A 21,316-nucleotide genomic window follows, 5' to 3' on the forward strand; every position below is an offset into this window, starting at 1 on the left:
ATGTGTTCCCATTAAGAAGCAACAATGGTATGCTAGGATAGCACACACTGCCCTAAGGGATTCTTCCAGAGAAGACTGGTACTTTGACAGTGGATGCTCAAGACATATGACTGGTATGGAAAATCTACTGGTAGATATTCAACCTCACACTACCAGCTATGTGACTTTTGGTGATGGTGCCAAAGGAAAAATAAGAGGTGTGGGCAAACTGGACTGTTCTGGAGTGCCAAAACTGAACAATGTGCTGTTAGTAAGAGGACTAACTGCAAACCTCATCAGCATAAGTCAGCTGTGTGATCAAGGTTTTCATGTTCAGTTTACTAAGGAGCTGTGCATTGTAACAAATGGTGACAATCAGGAAGTTATGAGAGGAACCAGGTCCAAAGACAACTGCTACCTGTGGGAACCTGATCTCTCTAACTTTTCCACAACATGCTCCTCAGCCAAGGAAGAACAGGAGGTGAAGCTGTGGCATAGAAGACTTGGACATCTCCACTTACGGGGAATGAAGAAGATCATATCCAAGGAAGCAGTCAGAGGAATACCAAAGCTTCTGATTGATGAAGGAAGAGTCTGTGGAGAATGCCAAGTGGGCAAGCAAACCAAGATGTCACACCCGAAGCTGGGACATTCCACAACCTCCAGAGTTCTGGAACTGTTGCACATGGACCTAATGGGACCTATGCAGGTTGAAAGTCTTGGTGGGAAGAAGTATGCTTACGTGGTGGTTGATGACCATTCCAGATACACGTGGATAAGCTTCATCAGAGAGAAGTCAGATACATTTGATGTCTTCAAAGATCTGTGCATAAGACTTCAAAGGGAAAAGGACAGTTGTGTGGTCCGGATTAGAAGTGATCATGGTACTGAATTCAAGAATTCCAAGTTTGATGAGTTTTGCTCATCTGAAGGAATAAGCCATGAGTTCTCCTCCCCTATAACTCCTCAGCAGAATGGAATAGTTGAAAGAAAAAATAGAACTATTCAAGAATCTGCCAGAGCAATGATTCATGCAAAGAAGCTCCCTATGCACTTTTGGGCTGAAGCAATGAATATCGCGTGCTATGTTCACAACAGAGTCACCTTGAGAAAAGGAACCTCCTCCACTCTGTATGAAATATGGAAGGGCAGAAAACCCACTGTGAAGTACTTTCATATTTTTGGAAGTAAATGCTACATTCTCACAGATCGTGAACAGAGAAGGAAGCTAGATCCCAAAAGTGATGAAGGCGTATTTCTGGGATACTCCACTAACAGCAGAGCCTACAGAGTGTTCAACTACAGGACCAATGTCCTGATGGAGTCCATAAATGTCATTGTGGATGATAAAGAGGAAGGAACCGATGTCATGGAGGATGTTGAAACATTCCTTGACAGTCCAACTGACAGTCCAGTCAAGTCTGAAGAAGTACAGGAACCTTCTCCTGAATGTGAAGTAGAGGCACCCACCAAAGTGCCATCTATCAGAATTCAGAAAGACCACCCTAAGGATCTTATCATAGGGGATCCCACCAGTGGTGTAACTAGCAGGTCAAGAGGAATAAACTCAAATTCCTGCTTTGTTTCCAAGGTTAAACCAAAGAAAGTGAAAGAAGCCCTGACTGATGAATACTGGATCGTTGCCATGCAAGAGGAACTCGAGCAGTTCACAAGACATGAAGTATGGGAGCTGGTTCCAAGACCTGAAGGGTCCAACATCATTGGTACCAAGTGGATCTACAAAAACAAATCTGATGAGAAAGGAGTAATTACTAGAAATAAAGCAAGACTAGTAGCTCAAGGATACACTCAAGTTGAAGGAGTAGACTTTGATGAGACATTTGCTCCTGTGGCTAGACTTGAGTCCATCAGATTGCTGTTGGGAGTAGCATGCATCCTGAAGTTTAAGCTATTCCAAATGGATGTGAAGAGTGCATTCTTGAATGGCTACCTGAATGAAGAAGTCTATGTGGAACAACCCAAAGGGTTCTGTGATCCTAACCAACCTGAGCATGTATACAAGTTGAAGAAAGCCTTGTACGGGTTGAAGCAAGCACCCAGAGCTTGGTATGAAAGGTTAACCGAATTTCTGACCACAAATGGATACAGAAAGGGTGGCATAGACAAAACCTTGTTTGTGAAGGATGAAGAAGGCAAAATCATGATAGCTCAAATCTATGTTGATGATATAGTCTTTGGTGGAATGTCAGAACAAATGGTTAACAAATTTGTTCACCAGATGCAGTCTGAGTTTGAAATGAGTCTAGTGGGAGAACTGACCTATTTCCTTGGAATGCAAGTAAACCAAATGGAGGACTCTATGTTTCTCTCCCAAAGCAAGTATGCCAAGAACATAGTTAAGAAGTTTGGTATGGATAATGCCAGGCACAAGAGGACTCCTGCTCCTACTCATCTGAAGTTAACCAAAGATGATGGAGGACCTAGTGTCGATCAATGCCTGTACAGAAGCATGATAGGTAGTCTGCTGTATCTAACTGCAAGTAGACCTGACATTTCTTATGCAGTTGGAGTGTGTGCCAGATACCAAGCAGAGCCCAAGGTGAGCCACTTGAATCAAGTCAAAAGGATTCTCAAGTACATCAATGGGACGTGTGACTATGGGATGTTGTATTCACATGGGTCTGAGCCTGTCCTATCTGGGTACTGTGATGCTGATTGGGCTGGAAGTGCTGATGACAGAAAAAGCACATCAGGTGGATGTTTCTTCTTAGGAGAAAACCTCATATCGTGGTTCAGCAAGAAGCAGAATTGTGTCTCTCTGTCCACTGCAGAGGCTGAATACATAGCTGCAGGAAGCAGTTGCTCCCAACTGGTCTGGATGAAACAGATGCTCACTGAGTACAATGTCTCTCAAAATGTCATGACATTGTTCTGTGATAATCTCAGTGCCATCAGTATCTCCAAGAATCCCATCCAACACAGCAGGACCAAACATATTGACATTAGGCACCACTTCATCAGAGATCTGGTGGAAGACAAGGTGATCACTTTGGAACATGTAGCCACGGATCTTCAACTGGCTGACATATTTACAAAGGCTCTGGATGCTACTCAGTTTGAAAACTTAAGGAGCAAACTGGGAATATGTCTCTCTGAGACCTTATAGCAACCACTGATGTTTGGGATAAATTGTTTAATATCTCTGCCTATTAAACAATTTGTACTAGGCTATGATGGGTCAACAGATCATAGCTATGCTGCTTACAACAAGTGTGGATACAAGAGGGTAAGGAGACACCCTACAGAGAGAAGGCCACTGTACCTGCAGGAGTTCAAGGATGTTGTTCATGCAGGAGTGGTTCTGGATGTCAGAAACAAAATCATGGCATCTGATATGGTGGTACCTACTGTAAAGCAAAAGTGGGTGATTACTTGATCGAAGCTGTGCAGCAAGATCAAGTGGATGTGAACTTGGTTGAAACTGTAAAGTAAAACCAAGTCTGGAACTCTGTCAGTGTGCTCTGGCTATGTTGCTGGCTTTGGCAACATTTTTGACAAAAAGGGGGAGTAATAACCACCAATACCCCTGACAAACAGAGTGGGTCTCTACAACAGACTCTCATGACAGATCTGAAGATTCCCCCCTGCAGCTGATGTTGAAGTTTAGGTGCAACTTCTAATATGTGTGTGCTGCTATGTGAAGTTTTTATTTAACTTCCATATGTGTGAGTGTGCTGCCACTCTGAGTGTATTAGCTAGTATTATTCCGCTGCTATGAACTCTGTTATGGGGATCAAAGTGTTTTAGCCAAAAATTTGCCAAAGGGGGAGTTTGTAGGTGTTTGATTGGCTGCATTATATGGTAAAACACTAATGTCTTGACTGATGTCATGACATGTATATGTGACTACATTGTAGTTACTGCAGGACTAGCTAACACAGGATTATTGAATGCTGTGACATTCATACCTGTCAACAGATACTAAGGAACAGAAGTTCTGTTAGAACTTAGTATTCATTTGCAGTCTGGTTATCAAGGAAGAACCAGACCTGGCATAAGGCCTACTGACTGAATGTCAAACTGGATGTTGTGACATTCATCATTGACAGCAGCTACTGAAGATTAGGCAGAGTGGTGTTCTGCTATACTTCAGCATAAAACTTAGTTTGTTCTTCAAGAGAATAACAGAACTAACTTAAGGCCAAATGTATAAATGTTAAGTTGGACACTTTGACATTTATTAATGTAAGCTGTTACTGTAGTACGGTCATTTTGATCATGTACAGGTCAGCAAAATTGTACAGTCTGTTTTCTGGAAAAACAGACTCAGCATATGGACCTTGATGTCAAGCTGAATGTCGTGACATTCGTGCCTGACAGCATATGCTAAATTGTAGGTTGTTCAGTTTTCTGTTTCAGCTTTTTCTCAGGCTATTCTTTAGGGATTCAACAGCTGAGAGAAAATCCAGGAAATCAACAACCAAGCTACATTCAATGAACCTAACAAATAGCCTATTTGTTAGCAACCTAAATGTTGAATTTGAGGGAACTTGTGTGACCTAAAATTCAGGAAAATACAGGTGCAAAAGCCCAGGTGCTGCAATATAAAAAGGAAGGCATTCCTTCATTCAGTTTCGGGGATTTTGAGGCGTGAAGATTTAGTGTGTCCATCATACTTCACTGCTGTATTTTGTGAGTCTTGTATTAGATGTATCTTGTAAGCCAAGCCATTATCAAGTAGATGATTGCTTTGGCATAGGGTGTTCATTGAGTTGTAAGTGTTGTGTCACTCAAAGCTTTTAAGCGTGAGTGCTGTGTATCTTGATTTAAGCTGTGAAGCATAATCAAGAGTTGTTTTTGAAGTGTGACTTCAAAGTGTCTTTAATATCACTGAGGTGATTGAGGGGGAGTGAGTAGGAACTCTGATCTTAGGTTAAGATTGAAATTGCATTGGGTAGGGATTAAGTGATAAGTTGTAAACGGGTGAGTTTAGCTTTGAATTGATACTACTAATAGTGGATTTCCTCCCTGGCTTGGTAGCCCCCAGATGTAGGTCATGTTGGACTGAACTGGGTGAACAATTACTTGTGTTATTTACTGCACTTACTGTTAAGTTCTGCATAATCCCTGTCTGTGCAGAATTGGATGTCATAACAACCAGTGTGACATCCAAAGTCTGATAACTAGAATTTCAGTCAGTGTCATAAGTGTAGAAGGGTTCCCACTTTCTGAACCCACACTTCTTTTGTCTAAAGCTCTCCCAGGCCAGGGATAAGAGCTGTGAGGCACACCCCTCACTTCCTATTTCATCTGCTTCACCCTAACTCTCAATGTTAGGGTTAAGAGCTAGCATCACCCTGATACAGTTGGCTTGTCTTTGCAGCCTAACCTTTGTGTGAGCCCACTTTGTGTGTATATAGTGTGTGCTATTTGTGTGATTGTTTTGCTTTGCCTGTGCTGAATAAGATAGCTTGCTCCCTGTGCAAGTTAGATAGCAACCTTAACTTAGGGATGATTTTGCATGATAACATCTAGGCTCGAGTTAGTCTCCCTAGTTGTGTCTCCCTTTGTTATCTGGTTAGGCTAGTCCTTTGTCCCTGCGTAGGGGAACTACGTCGCCCTGATCCTCATACCAGATGAGGTACGTAGGCAGGAGATGAGCTGATCTCTCCGGGCGCCCTTTTGTTTTGTTTGTATGAGTTGTTTCTCCCTTTCTGGTTGGAGTCCGATGTAAGTCCAGCGATTGGCATTCGGTTTCCAGTTTCTTTGTTGGAGTCTAACGTAAGCCCAGCGATTGGCAGTCGGTTTCCTGTGTGCGTGTGTTTGGTTCGGAGTCTGATGTAAGTCCAGCGATTGGCATTCGGTCTCCATGTTTTCCTGTTTGTGTGGAGTTTGACGTAAGTCCAGCGATTGACAGTCGATTTCCCGTGTTTGTTTGTTTGGCGTGCGTTAGCCGAGCTACGAGTGCTCTGATTCTTCTTTAGTCCGAGAAGATACGTATGCATAGGATGCGACATCCTAGCGAGCACGTTTCCCCCTGTCCGAACTACATCGACTCTGATGTCTATGCCTGATAGACTACGTAGGCCCAGGATGCGATATCCTGCCGAGTTGGTTTCTTTTGTTTTCTGTGTCTCTTTTCTGCCAGTGTTTGATGTTTGTTTGAGCAGCGTTTAGCAACCTTATTCCTTCCTTTTGTGCGTGGATCCCGTCGAGTACGACGGATGCGTAGGGATGCTAATACCTTCCCTTTGCATAACCGACTCCCGATCCCATTTCTCTCTGGTCGCGAGACCATGTCTTTCCCAGGTTTACTTCGAGCGTTTCCTTTCCCTCTTTTGGGATAAATAACGCACGGTGGCGGCTCTGTTGTTTTCGTTTTCCCGCCGGTTTTTCGCGTACTGCGACACCTCATATTAAAGAAAATTAGTAACATTATGAATACATAGCTAGAAGCAAAACAAACCAATCAAAAGGAGCAATGCATGAAGTCTCAAAGAATGACCTAAGAAATGTATCACAAAACATGAGAATCAAACACACAACAACATCACATCACAACACTTCATCCAACAACATTTCGTCGTCTTCCATGGCTTCTAGGCATTGGTCTCACTCCTCTATACCATCCTTACCCATCATTACCATAGTGATGATCCAAGAAATCACACATTTTTAGGTAAAATTTAGCATAATGATTATGGTTGTCATTTTCAAATGCAATCATATGGTTTATCCTAGCAATCATGGTTCCATGATTTGCATATATCTCATTGCGCATGGACACAAGACTATCTGTCACATAAGAAGCAAAGGCTTCAAAATTCGTATCTTTTACACCATGTGCTCTTGTACGAGACATAATATATCCTCTTGAGCAGCCTCAAATGAATCTCGCCTTCTACAATCTTCCATATACCGCTCGTCTTGCCTTAACTGCATGTTCTGGAGCATTATCATGATGAATGACGTATCACCAAACCAAGCACTAAAAGAACTACCATGAGCATCTCCATGAGGAGCATCATGCATAACAGAATCACCCTCAAGATCCTCATGAGAGGCACCCATTGGTTGCTCAATATCCATATGAGCCCCAACAACATCATCACCAAACTCCGCAGGATCATCAAAATTGTAAATCTTCCTACCATTCTTAACCATACGGAAGTAGTAAGCCCGATGGTTTATGTTCCAAAAATAGCTCATATTGGTTCGGGTTCATTGAGAAAACTCTTGAGCTTGGCCTGGAGATTTATAAGTGAGACTGGACATACCAATGTTGAAGTAATTCAATATCTTGGTAAATATGGAGACATAGCAAAATGACGTCCCTTTGTTGCATTCCTTAATAGCGAACATGAGAGATACAAAGTAATGTGCCCAATTGATTTTATCTTGTTCAACAAAATATAAACTAGATGAATTTCAACAAAATCAATTCTTGAGAACCCACTATTCTTCAAGCACAAGATATGAGATACCAGCCACAACAAAATTCTAGGAACCATCTTCAATTGTCCAGTAGTAATAAGATCATAATAATCTTCAGAACAAGGAGCTTTAAGTAGCTCATTCACATGAATGTTCCACTTAAAATTTATGTGAGGGTTGGTATCCGTCACAAACGGGCCAACTTCATCATCCTCATCAGCATAAATAACAGTAATACCAAATAATGGTTTCCAAAGTTCATCAGTGAATTCATAAACAATGTTACCTATGGTAATTTTGAAGCATGAACCTCTCCTATCATGTAGCCCGGAGTAGAATACACGAATGGGGCCTCCATTATAATCTTGAGCAAGATGTAGAAAGTAATCAATCTACTGATGTGCAATAAGACTAGCCACTTGAAGAATATCCAAACAACCAACAACTATAGCCTTTTAAACGTATTGCTTCACCACAAGCCAATGTTGATGTTTTTCCTCGAATTCTTTAACACGCTTCATAGAAACCAAAGAAAATGGAGTTTGCAAAGCAGTAGAAGATGTGCTTGCTTTAACTTTGCCTTTAGAATCACCTTTGGTCTTTGAAAGCTTAGGAGCCATTAAAAAATGTCCAGACACAATTTTCACACCAACTATTTGATGAAAAATATGAATGATAAGTGAAGGAGTATGAGAGATAAATGATTACCCACACACTCAAACAAGACACACAGTCACAGAAACACTCAAAAAAGTGAAGAGCAACCAGAAACAAGTGCAAATTCATAGTTTTAGAGAGTTTGGGTGAAAGATGGTTTTTGAAGATTAAATGAGGAAAATTGATGAAAGAGCTAATGATTTGTTGGAAATATGAATGTTGACGATATGAGTGAATGAATCAAACAAGATTTAATGTGATTTGAGTGGTTTTCATGATTTAAGATGAAATGTAGAAATGGGTGAATTTGGGTGCATGTATAAGAGCAAAAGAAATGAAGAGAATTGACAAAAAATCACTTATGAGTCAACTCTTGGAAGCATGTGTCAAACTATCAAGGTCATTATTAGAGACATACTGAAGCGTATTCAAAAGATTTCAAAAACTTATTTTATGTGCCAACCTATCCAACACATGAGTCGACACATGCTAAAAGAATTTTGAAAAATTCAAAATTTTGATTTTATGTTCCAACCTATACGAAGTATGTGTTGACACATGATATCCAAAAATTGAAAATTTTGACACATGTGAATTTAGGATGACTTTGGAAGACTCAATTCGACTCATGCATGACTAATTGATGAGAGACACATGCATATGATTGTTTTTCATGATTTGCTAGCTAATAACATGTAAACACAAAAATGTAAGCATGAAATAGTAAAAGATATAGATCAAATGTGAAAACATTTAGAATGAGGCCATTATAAACATGTTAAATGAAACACACAATGGTTATAGTGAAATTTTGAGAAATGAACACTCATAACATGTATCATACACATAATATCACATACCTTTGAGAAATAAAAAGGTAAAAGAAGAACTTACTTACAAAGCGAGAATTTTTTTGAAATGATATTACCTCACCGTACGAATGAAGGAGGATGCACATGCATTCCATAATGAACTCTCGAGCGAAAGTTGGAATAAATGTAAAACGTGTCACAAATGCTCTTACCACTTTTCTCTTTGTAAAAGTACTTGAAAGTGTGATTAATAATGTATCCAAGAATCTCATTGACTTGATGATCATCCTTTATGATTGGACTTTCAATCTTGTTCAATCATGATGATTATCTTGCTCTTCCCTATGTCTCATCTTCTTAGGTTGATCAGTCCCTAATTTGATGCCCTCAAGTATGTCTTGTTGAAGATAAACCTACATCATGAACACAATACCTTTTCTGACACTTCTCGGATAGAAAAAATTAACATAACACTAAATGTTAACCTCCTTGATAACATTATCCTTATTCCTTTCCACAAAGTCAAATCCAGAAGGAGATGTCATGTGTATAATGTCTTGAGCCTCCACAAATGAGATCACACACTCTCTTCATAGAGCCAAGAAATTTATCCTGCAAGATCAATAAAAAGTATTAGGTACCCAATCTTCATTGGGTCCTTGAGGATTAATGAAATCTTGGTTGCATTTAGGAAACCATTTAAAGGCACCTTTAGGAACAAAAAGTTTCCTAAACTTTCACTTTGCAATAGTGTGACCCTTTTTGTAATAATAATGACAATATAAGTTGTGAGAAGATGTGATTTTGCTATTAGAACCCTTTTCAACAAAACTATACCTTCTATAAGGGTTATGAGAAGGCATATCATATTTAGAAGTATCAATAGAAAAAGTAACCTTAGGTTGTAATGCCTTATCCAACTTAGCTTTAAGATTTTTTGTCTCTTTTTGCCAAATGTGAAAAGTTTCACAACCAAACCATGAAGGTTTGTCATCCTCATTCTTATCTTTTAGAATACTACAATAGGTGTCCTAAGAGCTTCCATATTCTTTTCATTTTCCAAAACTTTATCTTCTAAGTGTGAAAAGATTATTTTGTTTGAAGCTAACTTTTTGAAAGCGTCTATGGCTTGTCTTTGTAGATTTTCAAAAGATTTTTGTAATTGGAAATAAGATAAGTCATGAGTAGATTCAAGCTTATAATAACATAGAATCTTTTTCTTCTCTCTAGTTGCGATGAGGAAAATTAGGGCCGACTCAACACTTGAAGTTGAGCTTTCATCACTTGAAGAATCACTTTCGCTCTCCCAAGAAACATAGGCTCTTCTAGGCTTGCTAGATTTCTTATGATGGAATTTCTCTTTATCTTTCTTGATCATAGGACACTTCGGCCTATAATGACCCACTTTTCCATAATTATAACATGAACTTCTAGATTTACCCTTCTTATTCTCATATTCCTTTGAGGAGTTATATAGCCTTCTAGATTTTCTTTGGTTCTTGTCGGAGTACTTATCTCCATGTTTCCACATGTATCTATTAAACTTTTTGATGAACAAATTCATATCTTCTTCATCAGAATCATTGTCATCTCTTGTTTCACAATCACTTTGCTCATTATGTGAGGACTTTGAGCTTGAAGTCTTTAGAGTAATAGAATTCTTCTCTTCCTCCTTGTCTTTACCTTTATCCTTCTTTACCTTCTTCTAATGCTCCTTTTCATGGTTTTCCAAGCAAGTGAGTTCTTGCTCATGTTCTTCCAATTTTCCAAACAAGGTAGTGAGATCAAGTGTTTTAAAATCATTCGCCTCCTTGATTGCGGTGACCTTGGGTTTCCATTCCCTATTAAGACACCTAAAACTTTGTTAGTAGCAATATCATTTGAAATATGCTTACCTAGAGCATTAAACTGGTTTATAAGATGTGTGGAGCTCTTTTGCATTTTAGCAATGGTTTCACCATGCTTCATATGAAAGAATTCAAATTCTTGATTAAATGTATTGATCCTAGCTTGTTTGACCTCATTAGTTCCCTCATGGGCAACTTCTAATGAATCCCAAATAGCCTTGGTGGTTTCACAATTGGGAACATGATAAAATTCATCAACACTGAGTGCATATATGAGAATGTTTTGTGCTTTCTAATCATAAGACCATAATTTCTTATCAATATCATTCCATTGATTTTCCAGTTTTGGTACGACGACGCCTTCACCACTGGTCATTGTAATTTGGTTTGGACCATTGATGATGAGGTCCCACACACCCTTATCAATCGAGTTGATATGGATACGCATATAAGCTTTCCAGTAGCCATAACTTTCGCTGGTGAAAATTTGTGCTATATTGTACGCCCTTGAGGTTCAGTAGCCATTATCAAATAAGAAAATATTAAGCACGGAATTAATTGGAGCTCTTGATACCACTTGTTAGACGATAGGTTTAGATCTAAAGGGGGGTGAATATATCCTGAGTTAAAACTTTGACAAAAACTAGTTTTGAAAAAATTAGGGCGCGAAAGCAAGTTAAAATATCCCAGATCAAAATCGTTTAACCGAACCCACTATCAAAAAGCCCGAATACGCGTAATAGTGAAAACGGTATGATAATGAATAGCCAATTGATCGAACACAATTAAACCCAACCAGTTGAATGTTAAGAAATAGGGAAAGTCGACTTCCAATGATAATTCGCACAAAAAATCAAGTGAAATAGTTTGTCGAACACCTAGTTTGCAATCGATATTGTTTTTAACTTTATGTGGTATTGTTGATATTAAAACCCAATCACAACCTACGTTATTGCGATCAACTCAACAACACTAATTTCAGAACATGATAACAAATTATTATCCAAACAATTTGATCACAAGATCAATGAAATCGAAAATTTGCAAACCGAAAGAGAGAGAGAGAGAGAGAGAGAGAGAGAGAGAGAGAGAGAGAAAGAGAGAGAGAGTACACAATGATTTGTTTAGGCAGTTCCCCAATCGACCTCGTTATGGGTACGTCTTCCCTCAATTCGAATTCGAATTGAGATAGTGTAATATACTTACTTTTCAAATGTATGAATACAAGATAGATGTAGCAATCCAACCCTAGAAACCCTAAGTTTGATGTTGATTCTGACACCTTCTCTTCCCTTGATCAAGTAACCAACAATGCCACTTTAATTCACCGTTTCACACAAATTCTTTGCAAGAAACCCCTTGCTCTTCAAAGATTTCACTTGATCGAATCCAAAACACGCACTTGTTGAAACCCAAGATTTAACAATGCGATCCACCATCCCACGCTACTCCTTTGCAAGAACCTCTCGTTCTTCAAAGAATTCACTCGATCGGATCCAAATTGCGTAACCTTGTCCAAAACCTTCAAACCCTGAAAGATCTTGAAGGAAAATCCTAGCTCGGTTTTTTGATTTGAAACCCTCAAAGTTCTCAACCCAATTTATAGTACAATCAACCTAAATTGGATGTTATCAACCCTAATATAAATGGAACCCAATCCAAAAATGATTATATGTCGTGTGATTGTGTGTATGCATAGAATGAGGTTGAAGATGATGATAATGCTTTGAAATCATGGTTTCGTATAGGTTTTACTCTCTAGAAACCTTACTAGAAAATGATGCATGTACCAAATATATATATATATATATATATATATATATATATATATATATATATATATATATATATATATATATATATATATATATATATATATATATATAATATATATATATATATATATATATATATATATATATATATATATATATATATATATATATATATATATATATATATGAACAAGTCTGAAGCAAAAGAAATGCAAAAGGAATAGAAAGTAATGAAAATTTTCAAGATTTTTTATCTATAGGTCAACCTATACAAGTTATTTGTCGACTTGTATATGTTATGTGCCGACCTGTAGAGGCGCCACCTCTAACATAGCCTACATTCTTTAAAACTTACAGCACATGAGTTTACCTATATATTGTATGTGTCGACCTGTAGAAACAATTTTGTTCTATAGGTCGATCTATGATGCGTATGTGTCGGTATGTAGACAAATTTTTACACAAAAATGAATTTTTGATGCATAAAACCTTTCTTGATGCATGAATCTTTTCTAAACATGTTTTCATGCTTCCTAATGCTAAAATGCACAACAAGACTCAGACGATATCGTCCAATGTACATAAATGCTAAAATATCCCTGTTTTGACATCATACAAAACACATCTAATGGAAAGTTGAACTCACACTATCAACAACCCAAAACACCACTGATAATCCTCCAAATACATGACTACCCTAATTGTACTTTTTTGGCAAGTATAAAGGGTTACAAGGTTCGCTGCTGAAATTCAAGTGAACAAATGCAAATAAAGGTTACATCACCTTGAAAATCGTATTCGGAATAAAGGAAAGTGTAAGGTTGATCAAGGCAAGATAACACACCATAAACGCCTATTCCTCATACAACATTATCATACCCCAAAATTCACCCTACCCCATAGAATTGTCATCAGATCCATGGCCCTATTACACATATATGAATTCATTGTTCCATCATCATAATTGCATAAACATTCATAAGCAAAGACATATTATACAAACTCAATGCATGGTGTTCACATCTAACAAAATGAGTTTTTTTGGATAAATCTTCAAGAGAAAAATGTGCAACAAAAAAAGGATAAAAAAGTCACTTTCTGATCTGTGTAATCGATTAACTAAATCATGCTAATCGATTACACAGATGATACGTAGGCTCCCTAGGCCATTTTTGGCTGGTCTAATCGCTTAGCCAAACTATGCTAACCGATTACACTTGCGTAGACACCAGCAATAATTCTATTTTTTTTACACAAAGTGATTTATTTTTCACTAACCTACCCACTTGTTTTCCCTATAAATAGGATATTATTTCCCCCTCATTTGGACCATGCTTGCAGCCTCAAAAGTTCTGTCCATACATCAATCAAACCATCTTCCTTAAACCTAAGTCAAAACAAAAAAATTATCACCTCTCAAAATCACCTCCCACCAACTTTTTTTCCTACTTCACTTATTTCCTCAAAACCTTTCATTCTCTAACACTCACAACTCAAATCCTTCACTAGGTTTCCACCAACACCTCTATCCAAAACCTCTTGCTTCACAATTAATCTCAACACCAACCTAGCCTTTTTCACATTTTTGGATAATGATTGTAGCTTAAAATTTTTAACATTCTTGGTTCGATTTTTATGTTGGAAATGTTTGGTTTTTCTTGGTTTGTTTTTTGAGAGAGTTTAGAGTCAAGTTTGTAAAAAATTATTAAGTTTGGTTTACAAACTTTCTCTTGAGATTTTTTGCTCTTACTCCCCTTTTCTTCACCATTTTTAGTCTAACTATGTTATTGTTATCATTTGCTTTTCATTGTTGACTCATTCTTATACTTATTCGGTTCATGAAATCTATCAGGTCATGACTATAGTTGTTTAGAGTTTATAAAATCTTCAATGTTTCAAACCTATTAACTATTGATCAATGGATCATTCATGATAATTTGAGGCATTTATAGTTTGCCTCTATTTCAACCATACTTGAGTCATTTAATGCATAGATGAAACCATACTCTTTATGCTAACATGCTAATCCATTTGCTTATTGTTATTCCACTAACCACTAACTATTAACTTCTAACATTTATATTATTGCACTTTATTTTATTTGCTATTTATTTACTCACAATTTTTATTTATTATTCAAGTACTTTATGTTTATGTCCATTATTATCTAACCATATATATCATTTACATTATACTAATTAATTTTTTCTCTTACTATCTTGCTAAATAAAAAAGAAGTTAAAACAAAAGAAAGAAAACAAATCATAATTATTTGAGTGATATAATCTTCTATTTTTCAAAATATTGATAGATTGACTTAGGGTTGTATAACTTTCTTTGTTACAAATCTATTGTTAGATGATTATTAATCACCTTTATAATTTGCATCAATGATAAGTTATCCCTTGATGTGTCATATTTTGATTTTTTTGACCTATGGATACATAGACCTCAAAATGTTCATTTTGCCCATATTACTAACCACAAATTATACTTCACTAACTTTGTTTATCATTAACCTTTGTTATTATGATTTTGTCTATAAACTTGTTATTCAATGTCATTGTTATTGTGACATTAATATTGTCATTACCTTGTAATTTACATTCAAGTACTCATTATCATCATCATTGTATCAACTCATCATGCATATATATTTATTTGTTATTTACTTTACTGTCATCATACATTAAAAACAACAAAAACATGATAAAATGATAAGACCACAAAACAACTATTTTAACTTGATCAATTTGGACTTAGAGGATCTCATCCTAGGACCTTTTCTTGGAGGCCTTTTCCATTACTTTGTGGCACTTTGTTTTAACGTTGGATTTCCATCCGTAACTTACATTCATGTTGTAAGAATGGCATCATGGCATCACTTTAGGGGAACATGTTTGTAAGACCATTATCCTTTGTTTAAGATTATGTCACTTTTGCACACACAAGACTTTCTCTTAGGCTACCTTACAATGAGACCATTTATTTTCATGTTGGTTATTTTGCATGCATGTTACATTACCCAAATTTCATAATTATATAAACAAACCCTTGATACAACGTCAAGTGACATTTTCATGATCAAATTAAAAAATACAATAAAATTACGATTATTATTGTGCGCCACGAGCCTTAAGTGGTGGATAATGAGTAAGAATGAAGCATTCCTACCCTTACTCTGATTATTTTGGACGCAAGACGCTTGGCTTGTTGTCTAGAATAATCACCTCCGCCCATAGACTTTAGTACAATATAATCAAAAACATTCTTTTCATAAAACCCTTATTCAAAATAAAAATAATACAACTCATCAAACTCACTTTTGCGCCTTAGGGAATCATCCCGAAAACCATTTTCTCAAAGGTAAAATCAATCAACACATAAAAATTTTCTACTTCGAATTACGGAGCTCTGATTCCTCATCCCCGAATGAGTGTTACGTATGCACAAATACCTCAATCCTTGGCGAGCACTATAAGAATAAAACACACTCCTCTTTCACACACATTATTTTGAAAATAAAACAATGATAAAAAAATCCCCATGTATATAAAACAACCCAAATGGTTCCCATGGAGAACCATGGACGTGGGGGGTGCTAATACCTTCCCCTTACGTAACCGACTTCCGAATCCAAATCTCAGTTACGAAACTGATTCCTCATCCCCTTTTAGTTCTTCCTGTATACATATCTATTTGAGGTTTTTATCGACTATTTTCCCTCTCCTCTCAGATAGAGGCACACAAATAAAATTCGGTGGCGACTCTTCTGATTTTGCCTCTTTTTGGCATCTCTTTAGTCCCGATTTCATTATCGTAAAATCCTGGTAGCGACTCTGCTGGGGAGTGAGTTTTCGCAAAGAAAGTCTAGCCTACTTTGGGTTGTTTTTCCTTTTCTTCGTCCGTGGGGATTTATCTATTATTTAATTTGTATATATTGTTGTTGTTGCTAAGTTGTATATATTTTCTTTGCTTGTCTATTGGTAAAAAACCATGGCTTTATGATGAAGAATTTTGGAGGCAATAATGATTACAAAGAAAACCTTGTGTGAAAGACTCTCCGCCCGAGTCTGAGAGCTTCCTTGAGCTAGGAGAGGTTGAGTAGTATTGGCACGCGAGGTGCCTTCCTCGTTAGGGTCGTATGAGAACCTCACTTAGTGGTAGATCCTCTTAAGGGGATGGATTATCGTCGTACTTTCAGCGTAAGCATATTTTCCTTTACTAGAGTCACTGACCCTAAGACCCCTTTTTAGAACCTTTAACTATGGCCAGCCTAGACCGATGGTCGCGCAATATAGGCCACCAAGGTGCCTTCCTCGTAAGGGTCGATACGAAGATCTCACTTAGAGTAGATGACTTTGATGGAGCAATCGCCTGGCAAGTAAATTGACATAAGCGTCTGACAGTCAAGGAAGTCCATGATCATAGGGGAAGTGTCTTACACCCAATTTCCATAAGCCTTAGATCACACAAACCGAGAACCTTGGTTTACTAAGCAGTCATTATTAAACTTCATGCTTCGTCACAACGGTCCGAAACCATGAACCCATGCCTAAAAACCTGTGGAAATGATAAACCAATCATTCATTCATACATTCATTCATTATCAAAATAATAAGAATTACAATTAAAAAATATTGTTTGTTCGAATGCAGAATTACAAGAATTTTTCTGACACAATCATGGATACTTCAACAAGGAAAATCACCTCTACTTCCGCTTCAAGAGTCCCGACATCACTTTTATTAAAGGTCCTCTTCTCAAAGGTCATAGATCTCAAGGGAAACAAGTTTAGAGCCAATTTTGAGAACATCATAGACCTTCTAACCGAGAAGGTTGACTATGGTGCTATCATTATAATGGCCCAATACTATGATGTCCTTTTAAGATGTTTCACTTTCCCCAACTTCCATATATCTCCAACATTGGAAGACCTCGAGAGACTCCTCAACCGATCAATCAAATAATACAACCCCTTCCCCAAGTTGGAAGAAGGTTTTGTTTGACCGAGATCTCACTCGCCTTGGGTATCAACGCCAACAAGCTAGTAGCCAATTAGGGAATTAAAGGATATATAAAAGGTTTAACCCAAAAGTCTATCGAAGCCCATGCTTGGGAAATGATCAAAGAAGCAAAACCCTACTTCTGTAGTGCAATTTTAGCACTTTTGATTCATGGAATTGTCCTCTTCCCAAATATGGACAAGTTCGTGGATCACTTAGCAGTTAAAGTCTTTCTAACAAAGAATCTGGTGCCTTTTTTACTTGCCGACTTCTACCATACCTTTCATACAAGGCATGAGAAGAAGGGAGGTACTTTCCTCTATTGTGCTCCTTTGTTACATCTATGGATGAGGGCCCGCATGCCTCAAAGTGTACCCTTTGCATAAAGTAATTTGACATGGCCTCAGAAGTTTTCATTTCTCTCCGCCAGCTCAATTTTATGGTATAAGAGAGAATGGGATACGAAAGACGTCATTGCAAGATGTGATGGGTTCCCTAACGTACCCTTAATAGGAACGCAAGGTTGCATCAACTACAACCCTGATATACTCAAGAGACAACTAAGGTACGTCATGACAAGCCCTCCCGAGGAAAGAGACTTCATTCTGTTCGTCATTAATACCATAGATCCGCTCGATTCAAATGTGAAGAGAGTGTGAAAAGCTTGGACAAACATAGTCCGTATTGAACAAGAATGGGGTAAGAAAAACATCCTAGCCAAGGAACCCTACTATGTAGGGGTAAAAGAGAGGGTTATAGTTGTTAAGATGTCATTTCTGTTTAACCCTTCCTCATTCCCGTTGATGCCCGAGCCCGAGCCTATCCTACAAGAGGACATGGACAAACTTACCAACCAAATCGAAGAGCTTGAGTTGGAGAGAACTCAATTACGAGTCCAACTTAATTGTGCTAAGGAACGTAACCACATCTTAGAGGATAAGGGTAAGCAAGTTTGTGAAAAATTTGAGGATAGCAAGAAGAGGCTCCGAATAGCCAAGGGACACAGAGTTTGGGTTGGTGGAGCTCTACAAGGAGCTAATTCTGAGCTAGACTTCCGCAACGACAAGTTGGATCTAGCGTTCTGAGTTATCAAGGACCTTGAGAAAACTGTCGATAGATCTAATGCTATGAAGAAATAAGTGAGGGAAGATTATGAATCCCAGATTCTCGAGCTAAGGAACACTCTTAAGGAGTGTAAAAACCTCTTAGCCAAGGAACAGCTAGAGAGAGAAAAGATTCACTGAAAGCTTCTTGTGCGAGCAGTTCAATCCTGGACGAGCTTGCGAGCAAATCAAAAACCTGAAGAAGGGGTCTATGACCAAGCCTATATGGAGTTGCAAAAAACCTGTAGACATTGGGAGGAGCGTTGCCATGGAGCCAAAGCCACCACTGCTCAAAGGGATGGAATCATCCACAACCTCCAAGCCCTTTAGAATGAGTGGAGGACAAATACGCCAATATGGCGATGCTGACTAACTATGCCCTTCAAGACTTTCCCAACAAGTTGAAAGAGGCTGATCTGATCATATTCCCATATAATACCCCTGAGGAGGTTTATCACTTCGTCAAATTCTATAAGAAGATGATGGCCGAACTCATCACCGACATTGAGGCTCTCCCCAAGTCCCAAGGGGTCACTTTTAGGATTGATATCTAGTTAGTTTATTTGTTTCCACTACATGTACTTTGCAACTTCCATGTATTGAAACCTATTTTCCCTTCAAAGGATGAATGAAAGCTTCGTGATTCTCTCTATTGTGTTTTCCTTTATCTATGATTGTGAATGTAAATCGTCAAGTAGTTCTTGTAATGAATAAACACGAATAACTAAAAGAGCTTTACTTTAACATAAAACAAAAATAAAAACAAAAACATTCATACATCCTTTTCATCTTTCAAAACATAAAAACATAAAAACTCATCCATCCACCCTTTTTCTGACCAGAACCACTCTCCAAAGTTGACTTTTCGGTACGATACACGTGGACACCGACAAGCTGTCATGGAACAACTTCAAGAAAACCAAGCTGCACTTCAGGAAGAAGTATCCCAGGTATGGTCCCAGATGCGGCAACTAATAAGACTATCCAAGTGGTCGCAAGAGGCCAAGAAATTATGGTGAAAATGCAAGAGGATATGAACCAACATGCCAATGTTGCCAATCCTCTCATCCTTCCAGTGGTCGAGACTCCGAGTCCGCCTCCTCAAGTTGACCCTCTAGTTAACATAACCGCACCCGGTGGTGTTTCACACGTCAATCTTAGTCCTCATGTTGTTGAAATAGTCAATCAACATGATGCTTTCTTTAGCCCAAGGGCTGCCTCTCAGTATGATGCTTTCGGTCCGACGACCAATGAGGTGGAGAAGAAGGTAAAGGCTATTGAGGAGAAGCTTAAAGAAATGGAGAGCACCAATGTTTTGGGTCTTGAGGAAATAGAAATGTGTCTAGTTCCTAGGGCCGTCGTTCCGACCAAGTTCAAAGTCCCATACTTTGAAAAAAATAAGGGAAATAGTGACCCTAGGACTCACATTAGGGCATACTGCCGAAAGATGGTTGCTTATTCCAGTGATGATCGACTATTAATGCATATTTTCCAAGATTCCCTCAGTGGGGCATCTTTGGATTGGTATATGCAACTCGAGGGCCGCCATATTCGCACATGAAGGGATATGGACGAGGCATTCCTCAAGCACTATCAGTATAACACTGATGTGGCACCTAATTGCATGCAGTTGCAAAATCTGACTCAAAGGTATGAGGAATCCTTCAAAGAGTATGCCCAACGATGGAGGGAATTAGCTTCTAGGGTACAACCCCCATTACTAGAAAGGGAGCTAATAAACATGTTTATGGGCAACCTACAAGGTCCATATCTTGACAGAATGGTGGGGAGCACCTCTTCAGGTTTTTCTGATTTAGCCCTAGCTGGAGAAAGGATTGAAAATATGATCAAGATGGGCAAGATCCAAATCTCTTCCAGTACATCTGGTGCATTGAAGAAACCTTTTGTTTTTTATGGTAAAAAATGAGAAGGAGAGACCAACGCCGCTGCCATCATCCGAACAAGAAATCCCACTTATCAACAAGTAGCCACCATGGCTCCCACTCAACAACAAAAATAAAATCTTGTTATTCCCATTCAGCAACCACAACAGCAACAACAATATCAACCACATCAACAACCACAGCAAAATCAACAACATTATCAGCCACAACAGCAACCTCAGCAGCAAGAATATCAACCGCAACAACAACGATTAAGGAAACCTGAGAGGAGATTTGACCCAATACCAATGCCATATAGTCACATTTTGCCTTACCTTATTAGAGGATTGCTTGTACAATTGAGAGAGTTAGGACCCCCGCTAGCGGTCCTTCCTCCTGGATACAACGTAAATTCCCGTTGTGAGTTCCATTCTGGTGCTCCCGGGAACTCTATTGAAAATTGTAAAGCACTGAAATATAAAGTCCATGATTTGATAGATTCCAAGGAAATCACATTCGCGCATAACGGCCCAAACATAAACAACAATCATATGCTCCCCATGACGAGACAAATGTAAACATGGTGGAATTAGACAGCGGGAGGAAGGTGATAACATCAGTCAATGATTTGAAGACCCATATTATGGAAATCAAGAATGTTTTATTGAGAAGCGACACGCTCTCCATTTATGCTCAGACCCGTGAATACTATTGAAAGGACCCATAACAATGTGAAGTTTTGAAGGCTTCCATTCAAACTCTCATGAACCAAGGAGTACTGATAATTGATCAACCCTCCACCATAAAGGATGTCTCAACCCTTGAGATTCCATATGACGAAGTTCCTCCCTTACAAATC

The 21,316-nt window shown here is 38.3% G+C and overlaps 1 protein-coding gene across 1 annotated transcript; it reads left to right on the forward strand.

The window, feature by feature from the left end:
* The first annotated feature begins 19,526 nt into the window (after positions 1-19,526).
* LOC127100353 (uncharacterized) lies at positions 19,527-20,135 on the forward strand. Its single transcript, XM_051037491.1, has one exon. It carries the CDS (start codon positions 19,527-19,529, stop codon positions 20,133-20,135), a length of 609 nt encoding a protein of 202 aa, XP_050893448.1.
* Positions 20,136-21,316: the final 1,181 nt, after the last annotated feature.

The sequence above is a fragment of the Lathyrus oleraceus genome, chromosome 1 (assembly GCF_024323335.1).
Source record: "Lathyrus oleraceus cultivar Zhongwan6 chromosome 1, CAAS_Psat_ZW6_1.0, whole genome shotgun sequence".
NCBI classification, from domain to species: domain Eukaryota; kingdom Viridiplantae; phylum Streptophyta; class Magnoliopsida; order Fabales; family Fabaceae; genus Lathyrus; species Lathyrus oleraceus.